This window comes from Astatotilapia calliptera, chromosome 6, assembly GCF_900246225.1.
Source record: "Astatotilapia calliptera chromosome 6, fAstCal1.2, whole genome shotgun sequence".
Classification (NCBI taxonomy): Eukaryota; Metazoa; Chordata; class Actinopteri; order Cichliformes; family Cichlidae; genus Astatotilapia; species Astatotilapia calliptera.
The window spans coordinates 30,791,369-30,805,797 of record NC_039307.1 but is presented as its reverse complement, the minus strand read 5'-3'; the positions used below and the strand labels follow the sequence as shown (position 1 = coordinate 30,805,797).

The following is a 14,429-nucleotide window of genomic DNA, read 5'->3' as shown; positions in this document are numbered from 1 at the left end:
TCTTTTCTGAAAAGAAAAGAGGTATACAATTTTAAACTCCAGATGAAACCATTGCATTAATATGCTATTATTATGCTATTATTACAGGCATACCAGTTAAACCTATTCTGACAGGACTTCTACTTACATTTAAATATAGTACGACTTCACAGTAAATGCACACATACACACACATACATATACAGGTATATGGGCAATATAGGTCATTTGTCTTCCTCATTCTGCCTCACCTTCTTCATCATTTTTCCGTTCATGGCTTCCAGCCGCTTTGTGCCGCTGCTGCTTTCCACATTGCTTTTGAATGGTAATGAAAGCACTGGCATGAGTTGAGATGCACCACTACACACAGAAATGGGGATCTACATCTCCTTATGTATGTGGGTATATGACAGTATCCCTGTTATTAATGCGCGCATGTTTTAGCCTCATTCACAGCCTGCCCAGGAGTGCAACCCATCTCCTTAGTGTTGCTCATCGGTCACATGGGGGGAAAAAAAGTGAAAAATGATGTAGAAGATGTTAAAAAATAGACAATTCAGTTCTACTAGTAAGAACATTTACTTTTAATTTACATTTACGTTAAAATTTTTTGCAGCGGTAAAAACTGCTGATCTTTTTAATGATCATGCAGGTTTTTAATCAAACTTCCAGTTTATCCCAAAGTAGGAACACCAAGCACTTTATTATGAAAACCATCATTACATCGACCAGTCCCATCTGCTGTCAAAACAACCTAAATGTTTTATGCCATAGATTCTACAAGATGTTGGAAACATCCATTTGAAATGCTGGTCCATGCTGACATGATTGGATCGCGTGGTTTCTACAGATTCGTCAGCCATACTTTCATGTTGTGAAAATCTCAGGAGATCAGCAGTCTGAGAAATACTCAAACTCACCCATCTGGCATCAACACTCACATCACGGCTGCAGTGACGGAGACCGCTTTTTGTCTTGACTCTGATGTTTGATGTGGACATTAGCTGAAGCCCCGGACTTGTGTGCTGGATCTTATGCTTAGTACTGCTGGTACATTGTGTGACTAGGTAATTGCAGGCATAAACAGGTGAGTGTTTGCATGATAAAATGAAGTTATCACCCAAAGGAAAAGAAAACTGAGTGCTACTAGAAACCTGGAATAAAATAAAATATATATTCCCTCACTTGGTACTTTCATGACCGTGAAGCAGAGAGCTGTACAACCTGTCAGCGCAGACTTTTCCATCTGGTGACTTGAAGATTCACAGTAAATGAGCACAGTTATTTTCACTTGGTGACTCCTTGTGGCCTTTGGATTGAGAGACCATGCCCATTAGGGTTAAAGTTGATCACTCAGGACAATACTGCATTGATGAGAAGCAACCCTTCCCTATAGGGGGACAAAATGCCCATTACAGCACAAGAGACTTAATGGACAACTTTCAGGAGTCAAGGGTTCAGGATTTTCCTTTGACGTGAACCTCTCTATATGCAGCTGACAAACACCGACTAAATATTCCTTGATCCATTTAAATGAGAGCATATAAAATAAACCCTTCAGGGATCTGCACCAGAAAACTTGTTTCTTTCTCTTTAGCCTCAGGGCGTAACCTCAAACCAGGTGTCTCTGAAATGTGTAAAATATCAAACCAACAGGACTGCAACTCTGTAGCTTTCTCAGCAGAGATAGAAAGAACAGCCTTCAGCTTTGTAAACAGGATACATCATCTGCAATCTACTTTCTCTGCTTGACTCTCTTAGATTTTTCTGAGTCATGCTGTGGATCTTTCCCACTTGTTTGGGGTAGCGCTGACGCAGGGAGCGAGAAGAAGAGCGAAAATCAGAAATACAATAAAGATGCTACTAAAAATTTTGTTGATAGTTTAAAATGTTTTAATATGTGTTTTGATTGACAATAGTTTATTATTGTTTTACGGGCCACTTGCTGCTGTTTCACACAAGCTCCTTTCTTGCAAATGAGCGTATGATGATGGATGTTTGTGATTTGAGGTTATTTAGATTCATTAAATCAAAGGAAACTGGACTGTACATTTATTGCCTTGTTAAAGATGACACACTTATTTTTTACTGCACAGAGTAACAGGTAAAATAAAAATAATGATGCGGTCTGCATCCTCGCTTTTATTATGCAATTCTGTCTGGATACTAAAAATCTCCCAGGAAAACGAACGCTCAAAAAAGGAAGGAGACTGTGGCTATGCCTGACCAAAAAAAGAGAAAAAATCATGATGAAAAGGGAGAGTAACAGAATCTGAAATGGAAACAAGAGTAAATAAAAAATAGTGACTCTCAAAGGAGAGTGCTCCAGTGCTCAAGAGGGTCTAAAGGGGAGATTCAGTCAGAACTATGTCTCCATATTACAAAGACACAATATAAAAATCATGATGAAAATCAGCGAGACTCAATAATCTGATAATCATGTGAGGAAGGTGTAACAAAGACCAGTTTTAGGGGTGTTTACAGAGGTTGTGTGCATAAACTGTGTATGTACAAAGAAACATGCATATAATATGACCTTCCCCGAATGCAAAGTGTTTTTTATAATGTAAAAATTAACTGTAAAAATGCCTCTAGAGAAGGCCAAGTCCAATAGCATAAAGATGAAAAATAAGGTGAGAAATAACTAGCATGAAGCAAAACAGCCAGTGCTTTTACGATGGTCTATCATCACTGATGCTATAAATAGCTGTGACCATGTGTAATGGTCTGCTTTCTCTTTTTTTCCTTTTGTTTGTAGTCTAATATTTTGTTTTTTGCCAGGGTCTTTTGCTCTTTTTTATCCCCGTTCTGTTTTTCTTTTCTTTTTAATTCCAAAAACAATCAAAGCCACATTTCCCTTTCTCCACTTTCTTCACATCCTCCCCAAAGTAAATTGCACTTCTTCATTAACCTGAGTTGCAAACAGCGATTTTATATGGAACTGATGCAATAAGAAAGCATCTGTGTCCACTCGTGGCTAAAGATGCGAGCAAAGAGTTGGCTCGGCCATGTGCGTAAAATCTCACTGTGACTGAGATTTGTGTTTTTAAAAGAGGACAGCGCATACACGTGGCTTTCGAAATCTCTCAAGAAGACAGCGTATGCATTTTTCTGCTTTTGTGCACACACAGCTATATGAATCTTTCCCCGGGTGGCTTGTTTTTCCAGAGTTTCAGAGAACATGCGCATCTACACAACATTACCTTAAAGTACAGCAGCCATGACACCACCGTGGTCAAAGCAAGGTTAGAGTCTCAGTCTTTCTCGGGATGACAGTTTGTACCCTATAAATCTTTGAGTGTGACATGACTGAAAAGTGAGGCGGTCACGATGCTGAGTGCTGAAATATTCCACATGCCTGTTCTCGACAGCTGAGGCAGCGTCGAGCGTGCATACACGCGGAGAGTGCGAGCGAGGTCGGGGAATGCAATGAATGATGCAAAATGGAAAAGAGGCCGACAGGCTCTTAACAGTTCCTTCTGTGCATATCACGTTAGCTACTACAAGTGTATTTACTACACTTTTTACTACAAAGAAGGTCAAGTGAAAGCTAGTAACTGCTACTGGATCTCTCTTTCTGGTAACCTGCACTCTTGTTCTGTCTCCTGGACCCTTGTACTTGCCTCAGTATGAAAAGAAAGAGGTCAGGTGGAAATCAGCATCTTAGCTAACACCCCCCCCCCACACACACACACACGCACACACACACACACACACACTGCACCCCCTGCTACACCACCATGTTGTTCCCTCTCAACAGTTTGTTTACTCGAGTTTATCTGGTCAGCAAAATGGACATCTCCCATCAGAGTGTGTGTTGCTGGCAGCAGTTCCTACACTTTCTCTCGTGTCCCATCTAGGTAGTTTGCCTCATGCAACGTGGGAGGAAGTCTCACCATCAATTATAGATTATGCTGACTGGGTGGGAAAGCCCATGCATATGGCTACACACCGGTAAACACTCATGCATGCCAGCGTACATTAGTCACATTTATGAAGAAGGCTTCCGGGGGGGGGGGGGGGGGGGTTCCCCTCAATTCATTTCTATTTCTAAAGTGCCAATTCACAACAGCGATTATTGCGGGGAACTTTACATTGTAACGGCAGGCGGTCGGACTCTGTTTTGACAGGAAGAAACCGCCGACGTAAACCGAGCTCGAGGAGGGCGGCCATCTGCCTCAGCCGGTTGGGGTGAGGGGAAAGCAAAGAGAGAAAAGAGGAGCAACAAATCACGAACAATATAACAGTAAACACTCAGCAGGTTGGTGGGGACAGTCACCGTGCATCAGAAACATGCAGCTCTGGAGTCAGACATGCATGAGAAAAGGTACAGAGGGGAGAGAGGACAAAGAGGAAAAGGGACAAACTGCATACTGGAGAAGTTAAAGCCATCAATCCCTGCAAGTCTAGAAGTTCAAAAACCCCTCACTGAAAAACACATAGCATTTGTGATAAATCAAATGACAAAGAAAACTTGGAGCACAGTTGTGCCTTACAATTGCTGTGCCGTTCAATATCTTTGTCTAGACATGATGGTTGTGCGTGAAAGATTACTCCTATTGTTTTGTTTTGTTTTTCATCTCCTTTTAACACAATATCCAACGAGCTCCAAACCACTGCAGGTTTAGTGCTACCTACTTGACCAAGGCCAGATGACTGATGAGCTATGAGAGGGAACACGGAGGGTATCAACACAAAACCATGTGTCATTAAAAGTGAAAAATGTCATTGCCATTACTCATTATGTGAATGCATTACTAACAAGCTATATGTGAATGTTTCCAGAAGCCAGCTCTCTAAAAGGACACAAAAAGTCGAAGGGAACTGTATCCTATTCCCCACAAGTACGCCGCTCTCATTTACCCTCGTCCTCAGATCAGAGGTGACACATCAGCACCGCTCTGCTTCGCCGTAATCAATAATGTGTCAACAGCAGCCAGGAGATGCTTGTCAGGAAGGCCCAACCTTTTGCTCCTTCCTACTCCTTCTCCTTCACCTCGGTGATGTCACTTCCTGTTTGTTGCTCTCGCAGCTGAGAGAAAAAGGCTTAGAAGAGAGAAGAGGGAGCCACTATTCTCGCAATTTCCCTGAACAGAGTCCCACCACATCCCTTTTTCCCCTCTCAGCCTCCTCTTTCTGCCCACAGAACCGCTGTCTCTTTCACCACCGACTGCTTTATTCCTCCTTCTACCTCAACCTCTTCTCCATCTCACCATCTCTCTCCCCCCTCCCCCAAGCATCTTTCCTTGCAGCTCCCTTGCACCCACTTTTTCTTCCTCCTGCTCTGCACAGCCCTGTGAGAGCCTCTTTCACTTTCCCGCCTCCCCGTCTCTCCTATTCCGTCATACGTCAGCTGTTTTTCCCAGGAAGTGTTTTATTTAGAGCAGATTAATTAATTAGATACAGTATCAGAGCCATGGCCATTCTTAGCCCTGGCCATCAAGGCCCAGAGGCTAATGGAACTGCAGAAAACATGTGTGCATGTGTGTGTGTGTGTGTGTGTGTGTGTGTGTGTGTGTGTGTGTGTGTGTGTGTGTGTGTGTGTGTGTGTGTGTGTGTGTGTTGTTTTTCGCAGCAGCAGCACCAAGCTGTGTGTATTTTTCAGATCTGCAGGTGCTTGTGTATCTGCGCCAGTGTGTACACTAATTGGACTTGTCAAGAAATGTCACTGTATATAAAAATTGTGTGTGTACGCATGCCTAAATTTGAGTATGCATGTGCACACGTCAGACTGTTATATAAGAAAAAAAATAAGCACCTTTATCTCATCGTGCTGGTAACAGGGTTGTTTTTGTTGCAGCTCACAAACAAACCACTGTGTGTTACTGGCAATCCCGTTCTTACGCCCTCCTCCCATCTCTCGCTCTCTCTCCTTTTCCCTCCAGGGACCGGTTCTCACACCAAGTACAGAGCAGCACGCAATGAGGAAGAAAGAAAAGAGGTGCTTGTCCAATCAGAGGTGCAGATGGCCACAGAAGACATGAATACCAGCCAATCTGGCACTAGGACGACTTCCACTTGCCAAATCATACATAAATCAAATGTGACCCCGCTAATTAATCGACTTATACAGTTTACCTAGACACACATACTACCAATGAAGTGTTACATCCCATTCATGCACACTATTTCTTCAAGCTTTTAGCAATTCCTCGGTTTGGCACATTTGCCGCTCGTGGAACAGTCACAATTCTCAAGAAAAGCAAATCCCTGTTCATGAAAATATAACCGTTAAAAAACACACCCACCCTCCCTTCGCAATGGCTCCAGTCTACAAGAATAAATGTTAGATGGCGAGCAACTCTGGTCGGCTTTCTCCAGCGGATACTGCAATGACATCCCAAATGGCCCAGAACACTGAACAGGGACGGCAGCGACATAACACGACTGGAGGGTCTTCATCAGTGGTCTTGTCTACAGCCAGCTCCTTCTTCTGTTTCCTTGCACTGCTTTCAATGATGCGGCTGCCGGTGGTTAAGGCAGACTGCTGGCTTATTGAAGGGGAGAAAGGCTTCGTGTGGCTGGCTATCTGCAGTATGAACCAGCCTCCCTACGAGGCCATACCCTCCCACATTAACAGGTACGAAAACTTACAAAGAAACTTATTTCCACAGTATTTTCCCGAGTTGCTGGATGCTGAGAGATATCACACATCTCTCCATAGCACTATTGTGGATCTGAGGCTGAACGAGAACAAGATACGGGCGGTCCATTATTCTTCACTGAGTCGCTTCAGCAACCTCACCTATCTGAACCTGACCAAGAACGATATCAGTTACGTAGAAGATGGAGCGTTTTCAGCACAATTTAATCTGCAGGTGCGTCCTGACACAATATGCATTCATAGGTTTTTCCATATAGGTGCACATTCATCAATGCACATACATACAGCAGTGGAAAATTACAGTATTATTTGGGTACATGAAATGCACTCTTCAAACTGTTTGGATGTATTTGGATAATGTAAAAAGTGCTCCATAATTTTACAGTATACACAGTAACTAAATGAAATCCATCAGTCTCAATGTAAACAAAGTGTTTGTGCATATGAGAGTGCATATCCAACATTAAACTGCTGCTTAATCCCACAGTGCACCAGAGGACTAATAATCCAATTACACAATATATACTTAACACTTGGTATCAAATTACTATACTATTATGCACCAACCGAATATATTCTTTTTCTTCTTATTATTAGTATTATTAGTAGTAGTATGTATGTGTATGTTTATGTGTATGCAATAAAAATACAGTTCTGCCACTTTCCCTGTCAAAAGCAAATGCCTTATCTCATTTCTAGTAATCTGATCCCCTCCTCAAGGTGGTTTTCGTCCATGCAGTTCGTCCATGTGGCTGCCATTTTACAGTCAGGTCCATAAGTATTTGGACAATGGGACAGGTTTTGATTGGACAATTGACTGACAAGCAGTTTCATGGGCACTTGAGGCCAGGTTCTTTGTTATTTTAAGGGAGATTAAATATAAGCAGGCCTGTCAGTGAGGCCACAAAAACTTTAGGAGTGACCAAATCTGGTACTTTCTAACAAATAATGAATGCAGTTCGACCATGCCAAAAAGCCTCAAAAACCACAGAAGACAACCAAAGTGGATCATCGTAAATTCTTTCCTTGGTAAAGAAAAAGAACTTCATACCAACTAACCAATTCAAAAATACTCTCAGGGAGGTTGGTGCATCACTCGTGAAGTCTACAATGCAGAGATGCCTTCATGAATGGAAATGCAGAGTGTCTACAACAAGGCATTGTTAGGAACAGCTTCTGATCCACAGCATAGCACATCTGCGAAACATGGTGGAGGTAATGTGATGGAATGTGCAGCTCTTGGAACCGTTTACTAGTCTTTATTGATGATGTGACTACTGATAGAAGTACTATGAATTCTGAAGTTAGTGCTGGAAAAGTTATCTGTGTCCATCTTGATGTTTATAACAGGTCAGAGATTTAGTAGCCTATGACGAACCCTCACATTACACTAGTGATGATCGTTGATATCAAACTTGGGTTGTTTTGACATAGAGGTTAATGTTTCATTTATATGGTGAAATTGTCAATCTTATGTGAAAGTAATCACAATAAAACAGTCCTGAGGAGTTCACAGAGACAAATAGTTTAGAATCAAACTATGCATACCATTTCTTTACTTATTCTTATAGATTTCTACAATAAACATAGACTTATTCAAACTGTATTTATCATATATTACAAGTTTAAACTGTTCTATTTAGAATAATATGTAAACCAAAACAGGGGTCTAAAGAGATCGAAATTCTTCCATCGATATACGCACAGATGGACACAGACATGAGAATGACAACACCCGCTCATTATGGCTTCCAGGAATATTCAAGCAAAGTGTTTCACCAAACCGATCTCAACACATCCATAATGAGCTGGCATGCTTACACATCTATCCGGCTGCTGGAGCTAAGCCAGGAGGTAAAATGTGAACAAGAAAGATCTCAGTAAATTCAGCGCAGCACACGGGCTTAGATCACGGTGTCAAACACGAATTGTTTGAATCGTCATCTGTTTGTTCCGTATGTTTCCAGCTTGTGGTGAGTGATGCCTGGCACAGGCTAGGTCTTCAGAGATTAGACTAATCCCACTTGTCTTTGCCTCCCCAGGTTCTCCAGATGGGCTTTAACAAGTTGAGGAACCTGACAGAGGGCATGTTGCGAGGCCTGGGCAAGCTGCAGTACCTTTACCTGCAAGCCAACCTCATTGAGACTGTTACACCCAACACCTTCTGGGAATGTCCGAATATAGAGAATATAGACCTCTCCATGAACAGGTATTGACAATCATGCTTACTAGGTGAAACTGCTTAAATGTTGGAAATTGCTGCTTTTTCAGCCATAATATATGAACACCAATCAGGCATAACATCGTGACTCTTGTTTTGGTGCCCCTTTTGCTGCCAAAACAGCCCTAACCCATCGAGGCAAAGACTCCCCTAGACCCCTGAAGCTGTGGTATCTGGAAGTGAGCAACAGATACTTTAGGTCCCTTAAGTTGCAATGTGGTGCAACCATGGATCGGACTTGTTTGTCTAGCACAACCCACAGATGCTTGATTATAGTGAAATCTGAGGAGTTTGGAGGCCAGGTTAACACCTCAAACTTGTTGATGCGCAAATCATTGCTGAATCATATTTGCTTTGTGGCAGGGTGCATGCTAAAAATGGCTCCAGCCATTAGGGAATAACATGCCCATGTAGATGGTCTCCAACAGTGCTTAGGTAGGTGGTACATGTCAAAACAGAATATCCACAGAGATAGCAGGACCCAAGTTTTTCCAACATAGCATCACACTGCTTGTGCCAGCTTGCCTTCTTCCCATAGTGCATCTCTCACACGTGTCCATTGTTGGTGCTTTGGGCGGTGGACAGGGGTCAGCATGGGCAGCCCCATTATTATGCACTCTGTATTCTGACAGCTTTCTATCAGAACTAGTGTTAACTTTTTTCAGAAACTTTGGTTTCAGTATCTGATGGATCAGACCACACAGACCAGCCTTTGCTCCCCACATGCAACAGTGAGCCTTGGCTCCCCATGACCTTGTTGCAGGTTCACCGCTCTTCCTTCCTTGGACAACTTTTTGATAAGATACTGACCACTGCAGAGTGGGAACACCCCACAAAATCTGCGGTTTTCACAATTTAGCCCTTGTCAAACTCACTCAAATCTTTATGTTTGCCCATTTTTCCTGCACAGTAAATGTGAGGACAAAATATTCGCTTGCTCCCTAATATACCCCACCCACTAACAGGTGCCATGAAGAAGAGATAATCAGTGTTATTCATTTTAAATGTTGCTTGTTAGTGCTCATAATGTTATTCCTGATGATTGTTGATATATATAGATGGTGAAATTGTAATTGTAATAATTGCAGCACATGTACACTGGAGAACAAACAAAAATTAAAATGCCAGGCATTTTAGCTATGCTTGTTTTCTAAATTCAACTATTTGCACTGATGATGGAAAAACGCACTACTGACCATTCAGTGATACTAATTTTCTCCTGTGACGGTATCCTCAGCAGATCCCTACGCTACTCACTTTTTTTCTCAGTGGAAATAACTGTCTTGTTCTTACTATTGGTTTTGGTAATTGGTATTGATCTGTTGACCTAAATGTATAGCAACAGCTAAATGAAATAAGCTTAACTGCTCTTTTGGACTTGTTGAAAATTGTATTGCAGAAGATGTTTTTGACCATAAGCTGAAATCTATTAAATGGAGGGAATAGGTGCATTAAATGTGAAAGAACACATCTAAAGGGGTAACTTGCCAATAAATTTATACTTTCTTATTGATCTTTTTCCAGGATTCAGGTGTTGGATGGCAGTTTGTTCTCTGGACTCTCTAAGCTGACCACCTGTGAACTTTACACTAACCCCTTCAATTGCTCTTGCGAGTTGCTGGGTTTCCTTCGCTGGCTTGCAGCCTTCCCCAACAGGACCAGTGAGAGGATGGTGTGTGACTCCCCTCATGGATTCTCGGGGTACAACCTTCTCAACCAAAATCCCCGCATGCTTAACCAACGCAGTGCTTTGTATGCGCTCAGTCACGTGTGCACAGATGACAGCAGTAGCGCAACATCCTTCTATGGTATTGATTCCACAACTCCTCCGCCAGATTTCGCCTCTCCCTGCGGACTGGATGATTGCGCTTCCGGGACCCCTCCTGATGGGGGTGAGGTGATCAGCTTGAGTCCCATTTTCCCCGATGCCAAACCCCTTATGACTGTAAAGCAAGTGCTAGATTCGAGCGCTGTGATAACAGTTCAGATTCCCGATCCGTACAAGAAAATGTACATCCTGATGCTTTATAACAATAGCTTCTTCACGGATATTCAGAATTTGAAAGATAAAAGAGAAGATATTGAGCTAAAGAACTTAAAACCAAACACTGACTACACCTACTGTGTGGCTTCTATACGAAACTCCCTTCGCTTCAACCACACCTGTCTGACCATCTCAACAGGCCGTCGAGTCGGAACAGGCAGATTACCCACTGAGTCATCAGCAACCCATTACATTATGACAATTTTGGGATGCCTGTTTGGAATGCTTGTGTTCCTTGGCTTTGTTGTCCACTGCCTGAGAAGAAAGAGGATCATGGAGGAAAAGGAAAGGAAGATGAGCAGGATCCAGAGAACACTGATAGAGCTAAAGTATGGTGGAGAAGGGGATATAGAGGGAGGGAGTGGAGGAACCGTTTCCCAGAAGCTTGGTGCTGGGGACAGTCTGTCCAGAATGCCCTACCTACCTCAGGGTGGTGAGATAGATCCATACAAGCTTCAGGAGGTGATAGAGACACCAGCCCACAAGCCCCCTAAACTCAACTATATGGAGGTGAGAGGGTCGGACATTGAAAGGGAGAGAGAACGAGAGAGAGAAAGGGAGATGTCACCGCAAGCAAATCCCCAAGGCTCAGTAGCAGAGATCTCTACCATTGCCAAGGAAGTAGATAAAGTTAACCAGATCATCAACAATTGTATAGATGCTCTCAAATCTGAATCTACCTCCTTTCAACAGGGGATCAAATCCCCCTCTTCTGCAGGTGGAGGAGCTGTTTCAACAGCAGAGCCACAGCTGGTGCTTCTGTCTGAGCAAGGAGAAAGGGAACGAGGAGGTGAGTTCCTCTCCCCGGTGTACAAAGGAGGGAGAGGAGGAAGAGAAGAGAGGGGGAGAAGTTATCATCATTCATTACAGCGACACCACAGCATGGAGGCTCCTCCAACATCTAAAAGGCCCAGCACGTCCTCCTCTCCCGGCTCCGCCCGGAGCCCTCGCTCCTTCCGCTCAGAGGGAGGGTACCACTCATCAGAGTCCCGCTACATTGAGCGAGCCTCACCAGGAGATCGAGGGGAAAGGGGGGGCGGGGGAGGTGAGCCCATCCGCACAGTCACCCCGGCTGCAGCCATCTTACGAGCTGAAGCCCAGAGAATCCGCCAGTACAACGAGCACCGTCACTCCTACCCCGGCTCCCAGCAGCATCTCCAGGAGCTGCAGCACCACCCCCAGATCCTGCAGGAACTCCACCACCACCCAGGAGGCCGCAAGCCCTCGATGTTAGACCCCCTCACTCTCAGCAGGCAGGCCAAGCAGAGGGAGTTAGCCTACTCCCAGCTTTCGCCACACTACCCGCTCTCGCCACAGTACCACAACCTGAGCTACTGCTCCAGCCCCGAGGAAGACGAGGAGGAGGAAGGGCTCCTCTGCACCCCGACCCTGGGGCTGTGGGAGCGGTTCAAACTGCATCGCAAGAGGCACAGGCAGGCATCTATGGAGGATGAAGGCTACGTGGCAGCCGGACATGCGCTGAGGCGAAAAGTTCAGTTTGCCAAGGATGAAGATCTCCATGACATACTGGACTACTGGAAGGGTGTGTCCGCCCAGCAGAAGGCCTGATCCCACGTGTGGAGATCCCCCCAAACCATGCGAAGATGGAAAATTAACAAAAGTGCATCCATGACATACTGATACACAGTGACTTATTCAACAAAGAGCTGTAAATACACACAAATGCACACATCTTACAGGAGCTACAGAATCAGATTGCAAATACGTGTACACACAGACACACACACACGGACATACTTTACACAAACTAAGCCTTTTCTTCTGAGAGCACGGAGAAGGACCAAACTAATATATTATACTGAACGACAAAAATTATAACATATAGAGACTGAGTTACTTTTTGTAATGTAATGGAAGTTATAGCTCAGAGTTATGTAGCTATTTGTACTAAGTTTTGAATGAAGAAAAGCAGAATCATCATTAAGAATAGAAACCTTAAATGTTGCTGGGCAGGCCATCCTGAATAGTCCAGGGATGCTTTCAATCTCGTCGCAGCGGTGTATAATAAAGACTTTGCTTTTCCAGAGAGGTTGTTTTTGCATCGCGTCCTGCGATGCTGCCACATGAGTAGACTTTTTAAATGTTATTTTATTTATTTTTTTAAACTTCTGTGATTTCGGAGATTGAAAACATCAAAAGCAACAAATTCTGGATGGGTCGCCGGGCTACAGTAATATTTAACTGTGCTGAGAATGAGTAGGTAGCTCTCATCAGAGAGTGAATATAATGTGCCAAATCAACCAAGGGGATAGTAGAGCCCTACTGTGTATCAACTTCTCCTCACCACTGTTTTTATATACAGGATTTAAAAAAAGGGGGGGGAGGAAACTGCTAATATGAGATGTTGTTATTACTATTCATTATTCTTATTATCATTACTGGTCTTCTATTATTCCTATGATCCTCATCATTAATATTCTATTATTTGAATATGGCATGGCTCTATCGTGTGACTGTGTTTTTTTGACTGTTTTGAAACTCTCAGCTGAGGAGTGTACACCAACAGAGACACAAACAGTCGATGGACAAGACTTTTGAGTTCTCCTTTTTCTACCAAGAGGAATGTGCTCCTCGCCAAGCCAGAAACAAGCCCACCTTTTCTCTTGGTGAACCCCATCCCGCCCACACCCCACCCTAATCCTCCTAAAGAGGAGAACGTTGTACAGATGAGAGAGAGAAGTTCTATATTTGCAAACAGAGGTGACTGTTTTGTTTGTACAACATGGGTTTTGAAATCTTTCAGACTTTTCAGAAACCAGAATCCCGAGTTAGTCACCTGCCGGATCACTTACAAATGGTACGTTTTTGATTTTGAAATCGAACTTCAAAAAAAAAGAAAAACAATTCTAATCTTCAAATGAATGTCTTCAATTCCCATAGGGAAAGCATATCTGCACTGTTCAAAATCAAAAAACGACTCTTAGAAAAAAAGGAAAAAAGACCTAAAACTCTCAGCTTCCTTCCCGATACACTGTAGCGCCACTGTGTTTTTCATCGACAATTCACCCCCCCCAATCCCAACCCTCAAGCCCATCGCCCCGCCTCCCTCACCTTCCCCTCCCTCGTCCCATCTCCCAGGGTTTTAACGTTTGACCTTTTTTTGAATTCTTCTGGTTCCACTGTGGTGCCATTGTGCTAACTTGACAAATCGCAACACATTTGAGACGATTTTAAGTACTACTATTTACAGACCTCTTACCTTCGCATCAATACTTGTCAGTGTGCCAAACAGAACTACGATTTGCACAAAATGATCCACCACCATTGGCTCACTGCTTCCCCGCCTCCAATCATTTTTAAGACCAAAGTACTGTGGTAGTAAATTGACACCTTACCCTCCCCAACCCGCCCTCTCAAAGCCAGGACCCAACTGTTGACCCACCATCATCCTCACAGTTAACGACTCTAGCACATGCATACATGCAACTTCAAGTGTACTCATGCACTCGCAACCAACACACAGATGAATGTATTCTTCGAGAAGTTAATACTGTTCAGCAGCTGGATTCTGATGAACGAGCTGCATTCAGTCTTTGTGCCCATTGTCTGAGAGGAAACTC

The 14,429-nt window shown here is 43.4% G+C and overlaps 1 protein-coding gene across 2 annotated transcripts in view; it reads left to right on the top strand.

Moving 5' to 3' along the window:
• Positions 1-13,549, top strand: part of LOC113024497 (protein ELFN1-like) — a 127,299-nt gene extending 113,750 nt beyond the window's left edge. For both annotated transcript variants that reach the window (XM_026171642.1, XM_026171643.1), the window contains 4 exons: positions 5,865-6,559; positions 6,644-6,797; positions 8,626-8,792; positions 10,329-13,549. In XM_026171642.1, coding sequence (XP_026027427.1) covers positions 6,270-6,559; positions 6,644-6,797; positions 8,626-8,792; positions 10,329-12,417 — 2,700 coding nt within the window. In that variant the 5' untranslated portion in view covers positions 5,865-6,269 and the 3' untranslated portion in view covers positions 12,418-13,549. The remainder of the gene's footprint in view (positions 1-5,864; positions 6,560-6,643; positions 6,798-8,625; positions 8,793-10,328) is intronic.
• Positions 13,550-14,429: the final 880 nt, after the last annotated feature.